Raw genomic sequence first — 22,126 nt, forward strand, 5'->3', positions numbered from 1 at the left:
ATTGAGAGTAAAACCTGTGGATTTCACATTTTTTCATCAGAAACACTTGGTTGTTAATTGAAACTTGAATATTAAATATATGAGAACAGTATCAGAATTCAAATAGATCTGAAAGTTCTAGCCTTCTATGAAGAGCCCATAAAACCTTCCAAACTTATTGGAGAAGCCAAAGTATAAATTAGAATATAATGCAGCCCAGTGCAGGGTTTTTTTCCTCACCACCATCTCATGCATGTATGCCAGATGCAATCCTGTGGATATGTTATTATAGCCAAACATATTGAGTTTTGCTCAAGGACTGTGACTGTAAGTTCAAACTCCCAAGCAAAACATACAGTTTTTAAAATTATATTTCTGGATACATGGAAAAGCACAATTCTTTGGTCTGACCATGCCCTCTACTTCCTACCCATACTCTTCTGTCCTAGCTGGCTTCAGTTTACACATACTTAATGACCTCAGTCTGTACAGAGACTAGACCCTCAGTCTAGTTCAACATATTATAATACTTAGAGTTGTGGGAAAGCCTCTGGTGAAGAAAAAACAGATATGTCTGTGTAATTATAGTATCGCTAATACTTTCTTGTTGTTCACAGCTAACCATGTTATAACTTAAATAATCTCTTTTCCTTTCAGTTCCATCACAGTACAGGCCCTGATTCAGTGTGGGACTCCAGAGTGTAATGGTGCAGTCATTCAAATAATGAGAACTGGAAATGTGAACCCACTTGTGGTAGACCTGGTCACGTATACACTGGGACTATTGCCTTCTCCAACTCCAAAAAGAATACAGGAAATTCTTAATATGGCCCAGTATCAGCCAAGTAGAGCTTCTTTTTATGGCTTGAGTCATTCTGTTACTAAGTAAGTAATGACAGCATGTAACTGGACAAAGTATCCTCAAGAAAACACTAAAATGCTGAGAGTAAACCCTAAAACTAGTCACTTTTTGAGGATTCTTTGTTACTTTTTGTTATTTATTGTTTGGCGTTAAATAGGCATTCCTCATTTTCTCCTTTTTTTCCTAATGTGTTTCTCTGTTTCTTCAGGTTCTACAATGAGAAGATGACTGTGACAGAGGAAATAACAAATGTTGCAGATTTCATGATTTCACTGCTTGGTGCTGATTGTTCTGGGGAAGATGAACTCACGTACCTAGCGCTTCGGGTATTTTTATTTCCTTTTTTCCTTATGCAGCTACTAGTTTGAATTGTAACTCAAATATTACTTTCTTAGTGGAGAAATTGTTTATCATCTTTCTGTGTTTTCATTACTGACAGGCTATTGGAAACATGGGCACAGTAATGGAGAAAGCTAAACCCAACCTGAAGTCTTTTCTTAAGACATGTATGAGAAATGAAGCTGCATCACTTTCAGTTCAGAAAGCAGCCATCCAGGCATTCAGGAAAATGACTGTTACTGAAGAGGTAAATTGGGTCACAAGAACCAGCACAAACTGGTTTTAGTTCATTTTGTTCAGAGAAGTTATTGAATATGCAAAACCATTCCCATTATTCAATAGCTTTGTTATCTCCCTTTTTAGCTGTCTCCTGCTTTTTTGGAACTCCTTTAGTTAGTTTCCACACACATACCTGAGAAGTTCTGCAGAGTTCTGACTCAGTGGGTGTTGCTTGTTTGAGATGCAGTTGCTTTGTATCGGTAGTCTCAGTTTAAATGTGAAGTCTGGATCTGTTCCTGTTAATGTCTTAAATGGAGTTCTACTTATTTAAAAGTGGTTTTAACTAACAAAGCACTCCATTTAAATTTTATTGTCATTGTTATAAATAGTACTGGTTAGATTTATTATCTAGGTTATTATTACATTACAGTGACATTAAAGCACCTCCTACAGAATGGGTGCCAGCTTAGTATATTGATATAGTTCCAATATCAATATCAAATTGTTTCAATATCAAAAGATATTGAAAACTGATATCAGTTTCAATATCAAAATATACACTTTTGTTTCCTGACGAGGCTTAATGAGACTGGGAACGTGGAAACACCTGGAGTTCATATCCTCAGATTCAGTTTAATTTAAAGATTTTTTTTTTTAATTCAAAATATGCTTTTTGTTTTCTGCAGCAGAAGATTTTTATCAACTTCTCAAACTGAATTATCTTTTTTCCCAAAATTTGACAATTTGTTTGCTGACCAGAACTCTTCTGATTCCCAAAAATGAAAACAGTATTCTAAATAAAAAAGTAACCTGCCAAATGTAGGATAAGAAAACTAGCTTTAATAAACCCATACTTTCTATGGCATTTTCTATCAAAAGAAATTTTATCAAAATAGCTTCAATGAAACATTTTTGATCAGTTGTAGAACTAAAGCATAGAAATAGTTATGCACTCTTGAACACATTACATCCTGGAAATTATTTCACCCTATATATTCCCAAAAGAGTTTAGTGACATCATCTGCTAGCCAGCTCATCAGTGCAAACCTTTCTTATATAGGACCGTTCAGCACTTCTGAAAGCATTCCAAGAAGGGGATGCACCTACAGACAAACGTCTAGCAGCTTATCTCATACTGATGAAAAATCCTTCCCCAAATGATCTTGCCAAGATTTTGAGAGTACTCACAAAGGAGAAGAATGAGCAAGTGAAAAGCTTCATTGCCTCACATGTTGCCAACATCCTAGACTCTGAAGAAATAGGCATTGAAGAGTAAGTAAAATTTATGTGGTTATGTGCTGGTCTTTTAGGGAGACCAAAGTTCTAACCATAATTGCAGCACTAGTTATTTAGTAATGCCTTTTTTCTCTTTTTTTCTGATTGTTTGGGTTGTTTTCTTTGTTTGTTTTCTTTGTTTGAACAAGCATATCAGGTGAGTAAATCTGTGGCTGTTAGAGCATTGCCAGCTTACAGTCTTATATTTACTGTGCAGAGAACAGTGCTAGCCATTTGCAATCACCTCAGTCATATGAATGTCTGCAAGTGAGACAAGAAATCCCTCAACTAAGATTAAATGACTTTTTGGAATTTATACTAACCATATTTGCATTGCTGTCCTCTTTCCTAGTCTTAAAAAAACAAGTTGAAGAAGCTCTGAAAGGAAACCAGGTTCCAACAGTCAAAGATTTCAGAAAACTCTCACAAAATTACCAGATTTCCAAAAGAGTTTCTGTACCTGGCATTGATCCCCTCTCTGCCAAAGTAGAAGGAAATGTTGTATTTGATCCAAACAGCTATGTTCCTAAAGAGACTATGCTAAAAGCCACCCTGAACATGTATGGATTTGGGTCAAGCGATATCTTTGAGGTACAATTATTAAAAACTTTTGCGAGTATTCAGCTGTTTTCTTTCTCATTTCTGTTTTCTTACAATGACTTTCTCTGAATAATGTATTGTTTGTACAAGCTTTGGGAGAAATCTAAATATCACTATGCTTACAAGGGGACTTTCATTTAATCTCAATAGTTTTTAGAGCAAGCCAGCCATTATGCGATGTCACTTGGCACTGACTGGATGGACGACCTTGTTGGAGTTACTAAAGGCCTCAGCTAGGGTAAAATGAACCCATCTGTAACAAATTGCCTTCATGCTAATGAATCACTACTGCCACACTGACATAGTGGATTTTAAGTAAGATCCAGCTTATGTGTAGGTTTTTTGTTAGATGTCACCAGAGAGATAAAATTAGTTGTAATACCTAGTATTCCATATCTTCCCTTAGAAATTGTAGACTTGCAGGATAGCCTTGAAATGCATTGTTTGTTGCCCAGAAAGTCTCCTTGTTGTAAAGCTCTGAAGAAGTGGAGAGTCTGTCTGTTACTGCATTATCCTATTTGTTACAGCTTGGATTGGATGGAAAGGGGTTTGAACCAACACTGGAAGCTTTGTTTGGAGAGAAGGGATTTTTCCCAGACACTGCAAGCAAGGCCTTGTACTGGGTTGATGGCAGAGTGCCAGAGCCAGTTTCCAAGATGCTTTTTGACTATTTTGGTTACTCCCAGGATGGCAAGCAGGATCAAGTAAGCTTGAAAACATTCTCTGTGCAGCACAGCATTCCTATCTTTACACAACAATTACAGCACTTCCCTCTTTATTGTATATGAGTCTTTTCCTCTTCTGATAAGCTAAACCAGAAATACTTAATGCTATTTAATAATGTTTTTTTCATAATTGTATGAGAGAGGGGCCTTTGAAGGCAAATTTGTGAGAAGTGCATGTGCAGATTAGTTCACATTCACTAAATGACTGTTTTAGATACATGGTCTTACAGATTTCTCATAAATCTGTTTTACTTCTTTCAAATTGAATTTTCAGGGTGTCATGAAAGGAATCATACTTAACCTTGAAAAACTATTAAAAGAATTGGGCAACAAAGAAGCTCCTGAAGGAAGAGCATATCTGAGAATCCTGGGAGAAGAACTTGGGTACATGAAACTCAATGATTTCAAATTGCTGGGAACCATGATTTTAAAGAGTGTTAAAACTCTTCAGACTATTCCCGAAATGGTATGTTTCTGATGCACTAATGTGTATTATTAATTTGGGGGTTTTCAACAAGATTTTTTTTAAATTTAGGCTGTGTTTATGGTGTAAAGAATGTCTATTTGACACCAACATGAAAATAAAATTATTTAAAATATCCAGGTTTAGTCTGAAGGACTCTGAGAAACCCATGAAGACTCCTCAATATCCAAGTGGAGTCCTCCTGGAAGATGGGTGAAAGGAAAGGAAAAAGGAAAGTTAAGATCTTATTGTATGACTGAATTACCTACTGGAACAATGCCCTAAATCATTTGCTGGCGATTATGCTACACTACTAAATATCTAATCATGAAAATGCATATTAATATTAAGCAACCATTCATCATGTTAAGAAGAAAAGAAGTTGTAGTACAGTTGAAATACAGGAATATTCGGTGAACGCCTGCTTTCATTGAAGTTCAAAAAAAAAACGCTTTGCCATTGACTTTGGGGAAGCCAAAATGTTAAATGTTATCTAAACCAATTCACCTTTGTGTGTGTATGTCAGCGTAGATGATCTATGTGTATGAAAACAGATAATAAAATCCAGTATTCATTTAAAACTGAGATTTTGATGGACAGTCTTTAGTGCATTCTTTTGAAGCAAGTAATCCATAGGGATTAAGATTCTGTACTATGTAACTAATTTTTGGATTATGCAGTTACAGTCATACCATGATCAATTTTTAAAATATGAGATGTACATTTCCAAAGTGTAGATATGTTAGTGTTTCTTTCCTTGTTTGCCTCACAGATCGCACAAGCCATTTCAAAAGGTGTTGACAGGGATTTATTCATCCACTACATGTTCATGGACAATGAGTTTGAGCTCCCAACTGGAGCAGGCCTGCAACTGAAGTTTGCCTTGTCTGGAATAGTGACACCTGGGGCCAAAGTAGCTATGAAGCTTCATCAAAAAAGTGTAAGTCTTGACAGCTGTCTATATTTTGTCTCCCAGTAATCTACAATCTCATTCCATGATAAATGTGTAACACCAGAAGAGTTTTAAAGACTATAAAATACTCTTGAAATGAAAAAAAAAAGAACTTATTAGAGGTCTTCAGTTAATTTTTGGATGACATTTACATTGAAGTAAGAAGTAATGCATATAATAAATCAAGTATAAGACATAATAAAATTTATTAAAGTATTTTAATCACCCTTTCAAAAATAATCCTTTTAATCTGTGTTTATTTCTCCCTCTTTCAAATGAGAGTATTACAAATTCCTGTTCAAACCAACCAGTTTATAAAAAATTCTGATGTGACCAATTCAAAGTGAAGCTTTTTAATTTTAGTTAAAAGAAATAGTGAAAATTGAGTTTAATGGAACATTTTTTGATCACAAAGGAAACATTTTAAAATTATAACAATTAAAGACCATGATACACAAAATTATTTCTCTGGATAAAAGAAAAAAAACAAAGCCAAAAAACCCCAAACAAATATATCTCTTTTTTTTACAGTTTTAGTAGCTATTTTGCTCTAATTTAGTAAATATTTTATATAAATTTATCAATAATTTCAGTTCACCTAAACTTTTAATACTGATTGCCTTTTAGTTACCTTTGGAATCTTTTCCAGAATTTTTCATTCTGTGCATTCTTTCTGTAATGGCCAAACCAAAATCTTGAAATTAAGCTGTTTTCTGTTAAGAGAATTTAAAATCTTGGATCCATTTTTTTTTTTTGTCAGACAGCTTGCTCATTTTTTTTTTGAAAATTGCTATTTTTGTTTTTACAATGGAAAACTGGCTGTTGTCTTCAGATTTAAAGTACATGCAAGTAGTCCCATGTACAAAATCTTTCTGAAGCATGAGTATTTTTTGCATTAAAGTAGGTAAGGTTCCTTAGTGCTATAGTTTTGCTCTATTTGTCACTTTACAGTTGCCATTTATGGGATCCCTCTGCCTGTGTGACTTGGGGATCAAATTTTTTTTAATAGCAAAATCAATTATAGGAAACTTACTTCTAGATTATCAACAATATTAATTTGTTTTGTAAAACCAGTAAGTGTATTGGGAAAATAAATACAACATTTTGTTTTTATTAAATAGATGCAAGCAGAACTCCTTGCTAAACCTTCAGTGGCAATTGACTTTGTAACACACCTGGGAATAAACATGCCTGAATTTGCTAGAAGTGGTGTGGAGATTAATTCTAATATATTCCATGAGTCTGGAATTGAAGCACATGTTACTATGAAAGCTGGACAGCTGAAATTCAGCATTCCTGCTCCAAAGACTCCAACAAAACTCCTCAGTATCAGGTAATGAGAACTGAATGAGAACTTTCAGGGCTATGGCCTTCCCTTCTCTTCATTATTTTTATTGTGATAGAATTGAGAGGCTAGGGCTGGCATGGAGAAATTTTCAGTTCAGAAAAAAAAACAGGCATTGTAAAACTGGGTTAACTTCTTTTGTGAGATAAGCAAAAAGCCCAGATAAGTGGTGACTGTGAGTCATGGCTTACAGACTCCTTAATTCATCACTATTTTATGACATTTTCAACAACACTCTTCTATTTTATAATAGTAATGCCTATTTTTAGATTGAATTTAAATGAACTACTTACATTAATTTTGGAAAGGGTGGCTTAATAAATAGCATTATAATAATCAATAATCATAATAATAAACCACTTTTTCGTTTAACCACCAAATGTTATTTCATTAAGCCCCTACCTTAATAAGTGATTTTTTTATTTAGAAAATAAACTTGTTAATAGGTTAACATGTGTCCTGGGAATAAATGGTTCATCTTTCTGTTTCAGCAACACGCTACATTTGGTGTCTCCAACCAAAAACGAAGAGATTCCACCTCTGATTGAGAACCAAAAAACCTGGACTTCATGCAAGCCTTTCATTGCTGGTCTAAATTTCTGCACCAAATTATTGTACTCTAATGCCAGTGCCACAGAGGCAGCTCCATATTATCCCTTGACTGGAGAATCCAGGTAAGTCGTATCATCTTTAACTATGTTTATTTCATGTTAATTAACCTTCTCTTTTAAGATTTAGCATCTACAGTATCTTCTCACATAAAACTAACCTTTAAAAATCTTCAAAAACAGACTAGCAGGAGCAGCTCAGGAGAGCTATTGCGAACTGTATGATTTCTTCTGTTTGTGGTCATGAACAAAATAGTTATTTACAAAACATTTGTTTACTCCTTCTTTAGATTTGAAGTTGAAATAGTGTCCACAGGTGAAGTGAAGGAATACTCTGCAAGTGCAAACTACGGCCTGCAGAGAGAGGGAAATTACCTGATAGACACCTTAAAGTTTGCTATTCAGGCAGAAGGTAAGAGTTTGAAAAAAAATAGTATAGTTTACCTCAGTTTTGAACTGTGTCATTTAATAGGAAAAAGATTCGTATGAATGAATCAGAATTCTTAACAGTATAAAGTAGAATACCATTTTCACATCCAAACAGGCCAAAACTTTTAACTTCATTTCATATATGCAATCCCAGTGCAAGATTTCCAAAATCATAGGCTATTTTTATATCCCCCAAATACTTCCCCAAGTTTTAAATGAAACTGTGATATTGGTGAACAGAAGCAAGGACGAGACATTAATGAATTCTGTATAAGCAAGAGAAAAATACCATTTCTGATAAAATATGGAAGTAAAGCATAAAAAGTGAGAAGAACTGCATAACCAGCAAAATTTTTCAGAGACAATCTGTGGGATGGCAAGTTTACATGACAGAAGTAGTGATGGGATTAGTGGATCAGCACATGATGTGTTTAGAAGATGAGATAACAGATGACCTAGTTTCTCATTCAAGCTCATCAAAGGATCTTCAGGGTGATATGATTTCCAGTTGATCCTTTTTAATTTTCTTTTTAATAAAAGTCCAAACAGATTCCATGTTTGCAAATAACCAAAGTACACTGTATTTTCCAGGTGTAAAGCAGCATGAGGCCACACTGACCTTCAGGTACAACAGAGACAGAAAGATTTTGACCAGTGATGTCCACATTCCTGATGTTGATGTTGACTTTGGAACAAACTTCAGAATTACTGATGAATCCATTCCTGGGAAGAAAGCATATACCTTTGTCTTAGACTTTAACAACAAGAAGATTTCTGAAGTTACTCTTACTGGCCAGATAAGGTAACTCACTTACATCTTTGTATAAGACAGCTGAATGTTTTATTGAAGGTAGAAAATTTTATCCCTTTGTGAGGAAATTGCTTGTACAAAAAGACAGAGAAGCTTACCATTCAAACCCTCTTAAAAAAACCTTGAGGCATTTTATTTGAAATACGTCATGTATACACCTAATACACCAAGTGATCTTTCCTACTGTATGTATATATATAATTTGTATTACAAGTTCCTTGAGTTAGTTCTTCTATGTTTGCACACACATGACTACAAAAATGACATTGTACTAGTGTTATTGCAGGTGTGATAATCCAAGGATATAAACAAGGCAAGGTTTGTTCAGAGAAGTATTATCTTTTACTCGTTATGTTCAGCTCTACAAAAAGTTATTACATCTCCCCATGAAAAAATCTAATGGCACTCAATGAACAACAAAACCAAAAATAACTGAGAGCTTCCTGTAAATATTCCCACGCTTCATGATGAGAATATTTCCGGGAACATCTACAGGGGAGCTAACAGAAATGTTCAGCCTGCCAGGGTTTCTAAAATTGTCTGCCTCACAAGACCATAGTGAAATGAGCTGATCACATTCTTTAATAAACCTCAATCTTCCATGGAATTCTGTGATCTTGATGGTGCCCCGGGGAGTCTTTGTCTTTGCTGTTCATGCAGAATTGCCTCTGATATCAGTGGGAGCTTTGGACAGATGTCAGGGACCTCAATTCCTTTTCAGTTGCACTAACATAATATTAAAGTTTGCTCAAGTCAACAAAGCTACAGAGATATAAAATAAATGTGAATAAAGGAAAATGAAGCCCAGTGGCATAATATATTTTGTCAAATGTTTTGTTTATATGTGATTCATGGCCACAGTCTGTATCCTTAGTGGAGAATTCAGCTTGAGTAAGGAGTTCAGAATTTAGTTCAGGTGCAACTTTACCAAGACAGGTATGTATTTCCATCCATTTTAGTATTATAGAATTAGTACAGAATTATAGTGTGCATCTGCACAAAGCATTATAATAATTTACCACATATTTTTCAAAGTAGCTAGCTAAGCTGAAAACACTAATTGAATTGGGACAGAGTTTACAAATTTTATTTTGTTTTTTTATAACACCTATTCTGCCTTTACTATAGATTTAAATGCTGAAATTGCTCCTGAAGCATAACTGAAAAAGTAGAGTGAAATGTTTTACATTCACAGCTACTTTTTTGCTTTCACAGGTATGCTGGAATGGGAGAGGCAATGTTAAGGGGCACCCTTTCTATTCCTCGCCTGCAAACTGAACTTAGAAGTGAAGCATTGGTTAATTATTCACCAAACAAAGGGTATCTTGAGATGAGCTCAGCTGCAACAACTCATGGAAACTCAATTTCAGAAAGAGTTCTTCTCAGATATGGTAGGGACAAAAGCATGATCCACAAGTGCAACCTATAAATTTAAACGTCTTGTTACATTAGTTTACAGTATATCCCTAAATAGAATAAGAATATTACTAATTTTAACTTTTTCTTTTAAATTGATGATTTTCAGATTCTGAGAAAGTTGAGCTAGAGTGGAATTCAGGCGCCAGTGCTGCTGTGAAAAAAATGTCTTCTGCCTTCCAAATTGACTTTTCAGACTACCCAAAAACTTTAGAGAAGCATGCCAATGAACTACTGGATCAGAAAGTGGCTCATACGGATATGACAATGCGGCATATTGTGTCACAATTTATTGTGGTATGTTTTGACCGACAGTAGATATTACAGATTGACCATATAGACCTGGTGAATTGATGCCTCCCCCATGGAAGCCAAAATGGGAACTACTTGTCAAAGCACTCATCAGATTGAATGAGATGTATATTTTCAACTTTGATTGAGCCAGATACTTTATCAGATGCCTAAGGCTCAGTATATGGATAGTTACAAGGGCTTTTAGATTACTTAGTGGAAAGTCTTAAAACTCATTACTTACTTCAAAAAATTTGTCTTTTTATTGCAGGCAACCAACACCTGGCTGCAAAAGGCATCAAAAAATGTCCCCTATGCCCAGACTCTGCAGGACAAACTAAGTGGCCTGCAGGAACTGAACATTCAGAACATTAACCTGCCTGTTATCAGAATTCCTGAAGAACTTTTCCTGAAAAGGTATGGAGAGAAATTAGGACAGTCAGACAGGAAACTGAAAATCGATATTTGTTAATATTTTTGAGATATTTTATCTTACTTTGTTTTATAAAACAGCATGAAATTGCTCTAAACATTAGAATAAAAATGAAATTATGACATCGAATTTTAAGACCACAGAGACAAAATTGTATGGAGGAAATTATGCATGTCTTTAATACAGATTTGATTTTATATCAGTCACTCCTGTATTATCAGAATACATCCTGAAATACTGTATTATATAGTAATGAAAACTAAACAAAACCACAATGTTCATAATCTTTACTCCAAGCTACAGAAATGATGAAGCCAGGATTCCCCCAGATTTTTGCCTTGTGTCCCTATGCCCTTTGTCTTTGGTCATAGCCCTAATATCTTTACTTTTTTCTGCGCAGTCCTATTGGACAGTTTTTCTCATTCCCTTGCATATACTGCTTGATCGCCACTAATATAGTACTGTGACCTCTTCCCATGTCTGACTCCATCTGTCACTTGCTCAGAGGCAACATGTGCCATAGTTGTAGACATATGGACTGGATGCTTGCCCTAGTTTGGGCCCATCTCGTCCACCTAATGGAGAGTTTCACAGAACTTGCATGAGTTTAGAACCTTGAGGGTTTCACCCTTCTGCCAAATTTGATAGAAATCATCTAATATGTTTAAAATTCCTAAGAAGGGTTTGAAAAACAAAAAGAGAGACTGTAAGGAAGATAAATATATTTATTCTCTTTCTAGGAAATTAGACGGCAAATCAACCAGAGTAGTTCTAGGCTTTAAAATACTGACGCACCTGCCATAATTTGCTCTCACTGTGTTCTAGCACATATTGTTCTTGCTATTTAGTGTTCATTTCACATTGCTGCTCTGCTTTTGCATAAGAATTTAAGAAACAGTGTTGCTTGGAAGTATCTTCAGAATAAACTTGCAGCTTCCGCTGTGGTAAATAGAAACACATCTGTAGTTTTCCCATAAGCTAGGCAAATATCGATGGCTGAAATGAATGTAAAGGACAACAGTAGTGTAATATTGGATTACAAAAATGGAGAACAAACTTGCATTTTATCTCTCTTAGCACAGTTTTTCCGTGTACACTGTGGTAATATGAAACTGTAGGCTAATGATGCACATCTCTATGTACATGAAGCACTGCGTTCCTAAGCTAAATATACACAAGGAAAAAGCTGGGTTTTCTCCTATGTTCTTATCAGCAAAGCACATAATAATAATAATAGGAACTTCTACTGCTCTGTCATGTTGATTTCTTAACCATTTGACGGGAAGGAACAAATTTCAAAAATGCTTCATTAATTTCCATTTTAGGATGTGCTCTAAGTGTAGAAAAAACCAGATTTTGTAATATAAAAGACCAGTTAGGCAAACAAGAAACGCATCTTTGCCAGCTTATTATTCATGCATAAATAAGGCTGAGTTTCCTCCTGTTTTGCCTTTTCACAATTACAGAATTCCCTACAACCTTTTCAGCTGACAATCCATTTCTCCAGTCCTAGCTTCTGCTGAAATGGTTAGACTTTCATTTATTTTTATTCAGAATAAAATAAATGAGGAATATTTGTATGAATCTTTTGAAAAGCTTATAATCAGTAAGATAAATTCTTTATAATTTGGGTTCTTAGAACTTCCAATGCTAACAAGAATTTTCATGGATTTCTGTAAGAATGCGTCACTGTTTTTCTAAGAATATAATCACCTTTTTCTGATACTCAGCCTGCCATGTTGCACAAGTATTGCAGTGGTTTTGGAGGATTTTTTTCCTACATGACAGCTGTTTTCATTCAGATTCCTTCATTTCGAGGATCATTTTCATGCCAATACATCTTTTCATTGAAGTTCATAAAACAGAGTTGGATTCTCAGAGTAGAAAATCAAACGCAAGAATCATAACAGTTGTGTGGTTAGCCTCTTGAATGACACTTTCCACCTGTGAGCTAAAATTAGTTAAGCTCTGAACAAAGAATCATGAACCTGTGAACTCTAGTGCAAGGTCTTACAGAAAGAATGTGTTTCTGGGCTACTTAACCTATGAGTCTCACTGATTATGAAATAAGGGGAAAAAACAATGACAGAATTCATCAATATCAGAAGTGCCTTCACTAAATTCTGATAGAGGAGTGTTTAAAAAAATGATGATAATAATAGATCATCATTACATTTCATTACATTTCTCTCTAAACCTAATGCCAGGACATTGGTATAAGCATGTAAGCAAGCTTAGTATCATGCAAATAATAGGAATTGTGGAAATTTCTGTATATGCTTCATGAACTTACAATTTCTAATAGAGTTTTTGGTTTTGTTTTTTTTCTAGTGAAGGACGGATCAGATACAGCTTAAATAAAAACAGTTTTATAATTAATATCCCATTGCCATTTGGTGGAAGATCATCCCATGACATAAATGTGCCACAGACTGTTAAAACACCCCCTCTGGTAGTGGAGTCAATGGGAATAAGTGTGCCATCTCAGGAGTACAGAATCCCAACATTTACTGTTCCACAATCCTATCCACTTCATGTGCCTTTACTTGGTGCTTTAGAGGTCTCTGCTAATGTGTACAGCAACTATTACAACTGGACAGCAGCTTACACTTTGAGTAATAGCACGACAGAGAAAACAACAAGCATAATAACTGCTTATACCACAAATGCTGATTCAGTTTTTGAGCTACTTTCCTACAGTGTGAAAGGTAAGAATGTGTGCTAATACTCCAATGTCGGCAAAACTATTTTAAATACTGTATTTTCCATGTATCAGTTACATTTTCCTGTTGCTTATTTAAAGAAAGGTGGTGTACAATCTCAAATTCAAATCATATATATATATATATATAAAGTCATTTATATATGTCCATATACTGCCAAAACTACATAGCAGTTACCCTAAAATTGCAGTTTGAAATCTCAAATTGCAAAAGGACAAGTTAAATTCAGTCTTTTTTAAATGCTCCACCATGATGAAGCATGATAAAGAAAACATTAAAACCAGGAATGTTAAATATGGGTCATTCTTCAGAGTAAATCTTCTTACTTTAAGTTTAAATAATGACATAACTTTGTATTGTTTTACAGAACTATGTCTAGTAGTGTAGAGATTTAATTCATTCATAGTTCAAAACTTTAGCCCCAAATTTAAAAATAATAACAATTTTCACAGAAATATTCATGATTTACCAAAACAGTTTTTCCTTTAAAGCAAAATGGTATAATAGCAGTAATTACAATTCAAGCAATTTTTGGCATCAAAGTCTTAAAGACAAAAAGGTATAAATTATACCATCACTTTTGTCTTCTTTTTTATTTTAGGTTCTGGAGAAGCATCATATAATAGAAATGGATTCACCTGTGCATACGAAAATCACCTGAAGCACAGACTGTTAACATCAGTTTTTAAGGTGGCCAGGACAAAGAGTTATGAACCTAGTCCAGTTGCAAACTACACCATATCACTTATGGCATCCAGTACTCTGGGTCCTCAGCTCTCATTTTCCAGTGATATTGTTTCTGAAAAGACAAGTAATGTGAATATCAATAATGTCAAGATGGAAGGGCAGCTGGAAGTGGCTTCTGTCTTTGCAAGAAGCTTTTATACTCTGTCCAGCTCATACAATGAAAAGAGACGGGTTTTAGAAGGAAAATCCAATCTGAAGTTGGATTCTTCTTACCTTCAGGCTACCAATCAGATATCTGGCAGATACAGTGATGATTTAGTTTCCATTACTTCAGTTTCTGATGTAGAAAGTGGACTATTAAAAAACACAGCTTCACTGAAGTATGAAAACAGCCAGCTAAAAATTACATCTGAAACAAATGGGATGTATCGATATATTGCAGGTGTCAATAAGTTTGATTTGATTTTGTCAAAGAAGATGGCAGCACTTCGATCTGAGTACCAAGCCACTTACAAGCAAACCCAGTGTTATGCCTTATTTGCAAGTTCTCTCAATTCCCAGGATTTTGTTTTCAACACTGATATCTCTATAACTGATCAAAGGAATCGAGCTGCACATAAGTCATCGCTCAATGTAAACCAGTACGGTCTAGCCAGCAGTGCAACCACAAGTGTGCAGTTTAGTCTGCTGACAATGCAGAGTGAAACGAATGCCAAACTTGACACTGCTGGAGGCTCCATGTCACTGTCTTCTTATGGGCGCTATGGTAAAAACAATGCAAAACTCAATCTAGGTGGAAGAGTGAGCCTAACGGAAATAACGCTGGGAAGTGAGTATCAGAGTACACTTCTGGGTATGGACAGCAAACATGTTTTAAACTTCAGAGTTAATAGAGAAGGACTCAAGTTTTCAAATAATTTGCAAGGATCATTCAAAGAGATTAAGTTGGAGTACACGAATGACTTGAATATTCCTGGCTTATCCTTAACATTTGCTTCAAAGTTAGACAACAGCTTCAGCTTTGACAAGTTCCACAAGCATGTTTTTGACCTACAACTGCAGCCTAGCTCACTTGCAGCTAAACTGAGCAATAATATTAAATACACTAAAACAGAGGTTTCCAACAAAGCAGAACTTCTTCTACAGCCTTTGAAGCTGAACTTAGGTGGCAATGTCAGAGGAGCCTATGGAGCAGATGAAATAAGGCATACCTACACCATTACGTATGCTGATCTAGCTGCAAACTTTAAAACAGATACAGTCGCGAATGCTCATGGTGCAGCAGTGAGTCACAGAGTTCATCTGAATGTGGCAGGACTTGCTTCCTCAGTGACTATTGACACAAATTGTGATTCCAAATCTCTCCATTTCAGCAATGCTGTGCGTTCCACTATGGCCCCATTTGCTATCTCTGCTGACATACGTACCAATGGCAATGGAAAGCTAATTGCTATGGGTGAACACACAGGAGACCTTTACAGCAAATTCCTGTTTAAAGCAGAGCCTCTTGCTTTCACTTTCTCCCATGATTACAGAGGATCTACCAGTCATAGCTTGAGGTCCAGAGGAAGATACATTACCCTGCTTGATAACAAAGTTCATATGCTTTTTACTCCATCAGAGCAGTCAAGTGTTTGGAAATTGAAAAGTCAGCTAAACAATAATGTGTATTCACAAGATCTCAGTGCTTATAATGATGCAGAAAAGACAGGTGTGGAACTTAGTGGAAGAGCTTTAGCAGATCTCTCTGTAATGGATATGTCAGTCATACCACCATTCGCATCTGAAGAAGTTAATTTAATTGATGCATTGGGCCTAAGGGACAGTGTGTCACAGCCTCAAGAATTCAGCATCTCTGGTTCAGTGAAGTATGACAAAAATAAAGATATGCATGTCATTAACCTACCATTCTTGGAACATTTACCAGTTTACTTTGAACAAGTCAGAGGCACCATTCTATCCACACTGCAGGCCATACAAAGTTACCTGAAGAACATTGACGTAGAACAACATATGAGAAAATACAAAGCAGCTTTGGATAAAATCCCTCAGCACATTAATGATTACATGGACAAATTAGATATGAAAGGCAGAGTTAGCAGCATGAAAAACAATTTGGTTGCTTTCACAAAGGACTACAGAATAACATCTGATGACCTGCAAATTATGCTGGAAAAAGTTATGGACAATCTTCAAGAAATACTGTTTCAGTTGCAGGTCTATCTGACACAAATTGAGCAATACATCAAAGATCATTATGGGCATTATGATATTAAAGCACTTATTGTTCAGCTTCTTGACCAAATAGCTGAAACACTGACAGATCTAGATAATAAATATAAATTAAGAATGACTGTAGTTGACAGTATTCAAAAAATTCAATTTTTTTTTTACCAGTATCATCCTAGCAAAATCGGAAGCAGTGCTTTGGCTTGGATTAAAAACGTAGATGATGAATATAGGATTACTGCCAGAATACAGGAAAGCCTAGAACAACTCAAGATTCAGATTCAGAATGTTGATGTCAGACACATTGCAGAAAATTTGAAACAGCAGATTAAAACCTTCGACGCTAAAGAAGTTTTAGAAAAATTGAAACTTTCATTACCAATTGAAAAAATTAATGACATTCTTGAACAAATCAAAGACTTTATTCTAAATTGGATGGAAGAGTATGAAGTGTCTGAAAAGATTAGCACTTTTCGAGATAGTATGCACAAACTGATTGTAAAATATGAAATTGATAAGCAGGTATATTTTTTAATGGACAGGATGATAGAACTGTTTAACCAGTACAGAATAAAAGAAACTGTCTATAAACTGACTGTCTACCTGAAAAATATTGATGTGAAGTCATGCTTTGATAAAGTTCTTGCTTTTATTGATGATGCTGTCAAGAAAGTGCAAACCTTTGATTATGAAATGATGATAAAGGAAGTCAACAAGTTCCTTGATGTGGTTATTAAAAAGCTCAAGTCTTTCGACTATAACCAGTTTGTTGATGACACAAATAAGAAAATCCAAGAAGTATCTCAGAAAATAAATGAGGAGCTCAGAAATCTTGAGCTCCCACAGAAAGCTGAAGCTCTGAAACAGTATATGAGAGATTTTAGAGCTGTGATTTCAAAATATGTCGAACAACTAAGGGACACCAAGTTTGCAGTAATAATTAACTGGTTCAAGGATCTCATAAACTCAACATTTGCTAACCTTAAAGGCAAGGTAAATGAACATCTGGAAGACCTGCGAGAGAGGATTTCTGAAATGGATATTTCCCAGGAATTCCACTGGTATCTTCAGCAGATAAGCCAGTTGTACAATTCTGTTGTCATATACATTTCTGACCAGTGGAATATAACTTTTAAGAAAATCGTTGCTTGGGCTGAACAGTATGATCTAAAAAATTGGGCTGAAAATTTAAACCAGTTTGCTGAAACAGGATTTAAAGTCCCTGAAATCAGAGCACTTACAGTCACTATACCTGCCTTTGAGGTTAGTCTCCGAAGTCTTCGGAAAGCAGCATTTCTAACACCAGACTTCTTTGTTCCACTGACTGATCTGCATATCCCCTCCTATGAGATAAATATTAAGAGACTAAAGGACATGAAGATCCCAGTGAAATTTGCTACTCCAGAATTTACAGTTCTAAATACCTTTAAAGTTCCTTCCTACACAATTGATTTGAATGAGATTAAATTCCAGATTTTGAGAACAATAGACAAACTCATGTCTGGTGAATTTCATTTGCCAGCAATTGATTTGTATTTTAAAGACCTGAAGATAAGAGATATGCCTTTTTCCGACATTTCTTTCCCGGAAATACAAATGCCATCATTTCAAATACCAGAATTATTGGTTCCAAAGCTAAATCTAAATGAGCTCCAGATTCCTAACATGAAGATACCAGAGTTCCAGCTTCCACGTATCCCACATACTGTGATTGTCCCTACATTTGGCAAATTGTCTGGTGCTTTCAGAGTCGCCTCTCCATTCTTTACACTGTCTGCACAAGCTGAGGTTCATAATACTACAACATCCACAAACAGTCCAGAATTTGTGACCTCTCTTTCAGCTCAAACAACGTCCAAATCAGACTTCCTAGTTTTCAGTGTTATTGCAGATTCACGTCTCTTAGCCCCTGAGATGAAGCAGTTGAACCTTAAAAATTCCATGAAGGTCAACCACAGGTTTCTTAAAGTTGATCACACCAATGAAGTAGTATTTTTAGGGACTTCTGTAGAAGGTGAAGCTGAAACTAGAGCAAACTTATATACAATGAAAAATTCAATAGAACTACAGAATAATTTAATGGTCAAGCTGCAAAGAAAAATTTGGATCCAGAGTGGAACGGCATATTCCCACAGACTGAATATTCCACAAGCTGATTTCTCCAGCCAGGCTGATTTGGTGAATAATATGACAACAGAGGTAGAAGCAGGACACATAGCTTTTACTTCCACTGGTAAAGGAAACTGGAAATTGGCTTCTCCTAATTTCTCTGATGAAGGCACTCATGATTCTCATGCCACTTTCAGGGCTGAGGGCCCCATTATTACATTTTCTGCCAACAACAGAATAAATGATAAGTATCTGAAAGTCAACCAAGCTATGAGGTATGAATGCGGTGTCCTAAATTATGCAACACTTCAGATTCAGTCTGAAATTGAGTCACAGCGTGTGGGGCGTAGCGTTCTAAATGTGAAAGGCTCAGGACAAGTTGGAGGAATGAAAGTAGAATTAACAGGCTCTCACAATGCTCGGCTCAATGGACAGATTACTGGAACTGTAAATAATGAGTTTTTCTTCTTGGCACAGCCTTTTGAAATTCGTCTATTAACAAACAATGATGGAAATGTGAAAATCAGCTTCCCAATGAAACTGACTGGGAAAATTGACTTCCTGAATAACTATGGTTTTGCACTCAGTTCCTCTGTTCAGCAGGTTAACTGGCAAGCTACTGGCAGGTTCAATCAGTACAGATATTCCCATAATATGTCTGCTGGCAACAATGATGACAGAAGTGAAGCTCATGTTGAAATGAATGGAGATGCCAATCTGGATTTCCTAAATATTCCTCTAACCATTCCTCAGCTTCAGGTTCCCTACACTGGAATCAAAACTCCTCAGCTAAAAGATTATTCACTGTGGGAACAGGTAGGCCTGAAAAATTTATTGAAGACAACAAGACAATCCTTTGATTTAAATTTGAATGCTCGGTATGAGAAAAACAAAGACATGCTTGTAATCCCACTTCCTTTAGCAACAGTGCATGAAGCACTTAATAAATACATCATATTCTTCAACAAGTATTTTGAGAGAGGAAGAAACAGCGCTTTAGATTTTCTCACAAAGTCATATAATGAAGCCAAAACAAAATTTGACAAATACAAAATACAGACTTCACTGAACAAATTACCACGAACCTTCAGGATTCCAGGATACACCATTCCAATTGTGAATATTGAGGTTTCTTCTTTTACTGCTGAGATGCCAGCCTTTGGTTACATGCTCCCAAAAGAAGTAAGTACAACAGGATTCACAATCCCGTTTATTGGCTTTTCGGTACCATCTTACACACTTGTCTTACCTTCTCTGGAGCTTCCAGTCCTTCATGTCCCACAGGATCTACACACTCTAAAGCTTCCTAGATTCAGAATCAACAGCCCCTCAAACCACATCTTAATTCCTGCCATGGGAAACGTTACTTATGACTTCTCATTTAAATCCAGTGTGATCACTTTAACTGCAAATGCTGGGCTATTCAATCAGTCAGATATTGCTGGGCAACTCAGTGTCTCATCCTCTTCTGTCATTGATGCACTGCAATTTAAGCTGGATGGCTCAACAAGTTTGACAAGAAAAAGGGGGCTGAAGCTGGCCACAGCATTGTCCCTGAGTAATAACAAATTTCTAGGAGGAAATCATGACAGCACTGTTAGTCTCACAAAGAGGAACATGGAAACTTCAGTGGAAACAAATGCAGAAATCAACACACCAGTTTTAAAAATTAACTTCAGCCAAGAACTTTCTGGAAATACTAAGTCTAAACCCACTCTTTCCTCAGAACTAAAATTAATGTATGACTTTAATACTCCTAAATATGGTACCAGTGCTAAGGGAGGAATTGCTCACAAATTTGCTTTAGAGAGCCTTACATCTTACATATCAGTAGAAACTTCTACAAATGGGGATATTGATGGAGCATTTTACACTGGAAGTGCATTTTCTGGACATCTAGACCATGAGGCAAACACCTATCTGAATGCTAATGGGGCTCGGTCATCTCTCAAGCTTGAGGCTCACTCAAAAGCAGATGGACTCTGGAACAATGAAATGAAAGAAATACTTGCAGTTGAAGCATCTACCCGTCGTGTTTATGCTGTCTGGGAGCACAGTGGGAAGAACTATGCACGATATACACCTCTTTTCACAACAAAAGGGGCTCAGAAATGCAAAGCAACCTTAGAGCTGGCTCCTTGGCGCATATCAGCAGATCTTCAGATTCAAGCCAATCAGCCAAATACCTTCCTGGACACAGCCTCAGTTAATCAAGTTGTCACAGTGAAAATCACTACTGCAAACCAGAAAGTTGGCTGGAAGAGTGAAGGCCAAATTCAGTCATTATCTCTTAGTCATGACATGCAGTTATCAAATGAAAACTCAAAGGCAAAGTTTGATATTTCTGGATCTTTGGAAGCGTACATGGATTTCCTCAAAAACATAAAGTGCCCCATTTCAGAAAAGAGCTTATGGGATATCTTGAAATTGGACATCACTACCAGTACTAACAGAAAACAGTACTTAAATGGTTCAGTATCCCTTGTGTACACAAAGAGTGATGATGGTTACTTTTTCCCCATACCTGTGAATAAGCTGACTGACGGCTTCACTTTCAGTATTCCAGAGTTACACCTAAAAGCTCCAAGCCCTGTTATTAGCACTCCAGAGTTCAGAGTTCCTTTCACCACTCTCCAGATCCCAGCGCAAACTATTGACTTGCGCAACTTAAAAGTTCCACAGACTCTAAACACAATGCCGTTTGATGTCAACTTACCCACGTTGCCAAAATTAAGATTCCCCAAAGTGGATGTAGGAACCAATTATATTACATTAGAAGAATACAAAATACCATATATTGAAGTGACAATACCTGAATACCAAATAACTGTGTCTCAATTCACTCTTCCAAAGAGTATTTCTCTTGGCAATTTCCATGTAGATCTGGATGAAGTAGCTAATAAGATTGCAGATTTTGATCTGCCTACAATTACAATTCCTGAGCAGAAAATTGAGATACCCCCTCTCAAATTATCCTTGCCTGCTGGAATATACATCCCATCATTTGGTGCCTTGACTGGATCTTTCAAAGTTGCTTCCCCTTTGTACAATGTCACCTGGAGAACAGACTTAACAAACAAAAAAGACTCTTTTGAACAGTCCATTGACTCTACCTGCAGCTCAACATTGCAGTTCCTGGAATATGACTTGAATGGTAAGGCATTAAAATTCAGTAAGCCACAAATTTGGGGGTAATACTTTATACTGGCTTTTTTCAGGGTTGGTTTTTTTTTTTAGTGACTTTTTATATGAAGTTGTTGCTGTCTATTTAACACTGACATTAGATTATACTCTTATCAGTAGCAGAATGTTTTCATGAATTGTTATCAGAATCTCAGTCAGTCACCCTGAAGGCTAGTGGCTAGATATCTGAATAATTAATGTCATACTGTGAAAAAAATGGGAAAGATCTCTTTTCTGTGTAGCAGTTTCTTACTTTAAATTGTGAGCGACATAACATTTCTTCATTACTTACACGCACAAGAGAGAAGGCAGGCTCACTTTTTATCTGATAAAGAAATACCTATGTTTTACCTTAGGCAATAAGCATATTTGATTTCAGAAATGATTTAAAACTCAAAAAACTCTGGAGTTCCATATAGCACTGAGTTCTAGACTTTATAATAATACT

General features: G+C 36.0%; 1 protein-coding gene across 1 annotated transcript in view; it reads left to right on the forward strand.

Moving 5' to 3' along the window:
• APOB (apolipoprotein B) overlaps nt 1-22,126 on the forward strand; it is a 37,541-nt gene that overhangs the window by 9,723 nt on the left and 5,692 nt on the right. The window contains 17 exon segments of the mRNA XM_062618900.1: nt 637-864; nt 1,050-1,167; nt 1,281-1,427; nt 2,460-2,671; nt 3,028-3,265; nt 3,802-3,978; nt 4,274-4,465; nt 5,235-5,402; nt 6,536-6,747; nt 7,251-7,433; nt 7,658-7,779; nt 8,388-8,598; nt 9,823-9,998; nt 10,133-10,320; nt 10,586-10,731; nt 13,079-13,455; nt 14,072-21,649. Coding sequence (XP_062474884.1) covers nt 637-864; nt 1,050-1,167; nt 1,281-1,427; nt 2,460-2,671; nt 3,028-3,265; nt 3,802-3,978; nt 4,274-4,465; nt 5,235-5,402; nt 6,536-6,747; nt 7,251-7,433; nt 7,658-7,779; nt 8,388-8,598; nt 9,823-9,998; nt 10,133-10,320; nt 10,586-10,731; nt 13,079-13,455; nt 14,072-21,649 — 10,673 coding nt within the window.

This window comes from Pezoporus occidentalis, unplaced genomic scaffold (assembly GCF_034315485.1).
Source record: "Pezoporus occidentalis ecotype Australia unplaced genomic scaffold, CSIRO_AGI_Poc_V1 ctg206, whole genome shotgun sequence".
Lineage (NCBI taxonomy): Eukaryota > Metazoa > Chordata > Aves > Psittaciformes > Psittacidae > Pezoporus > Pezoporus occidentalis.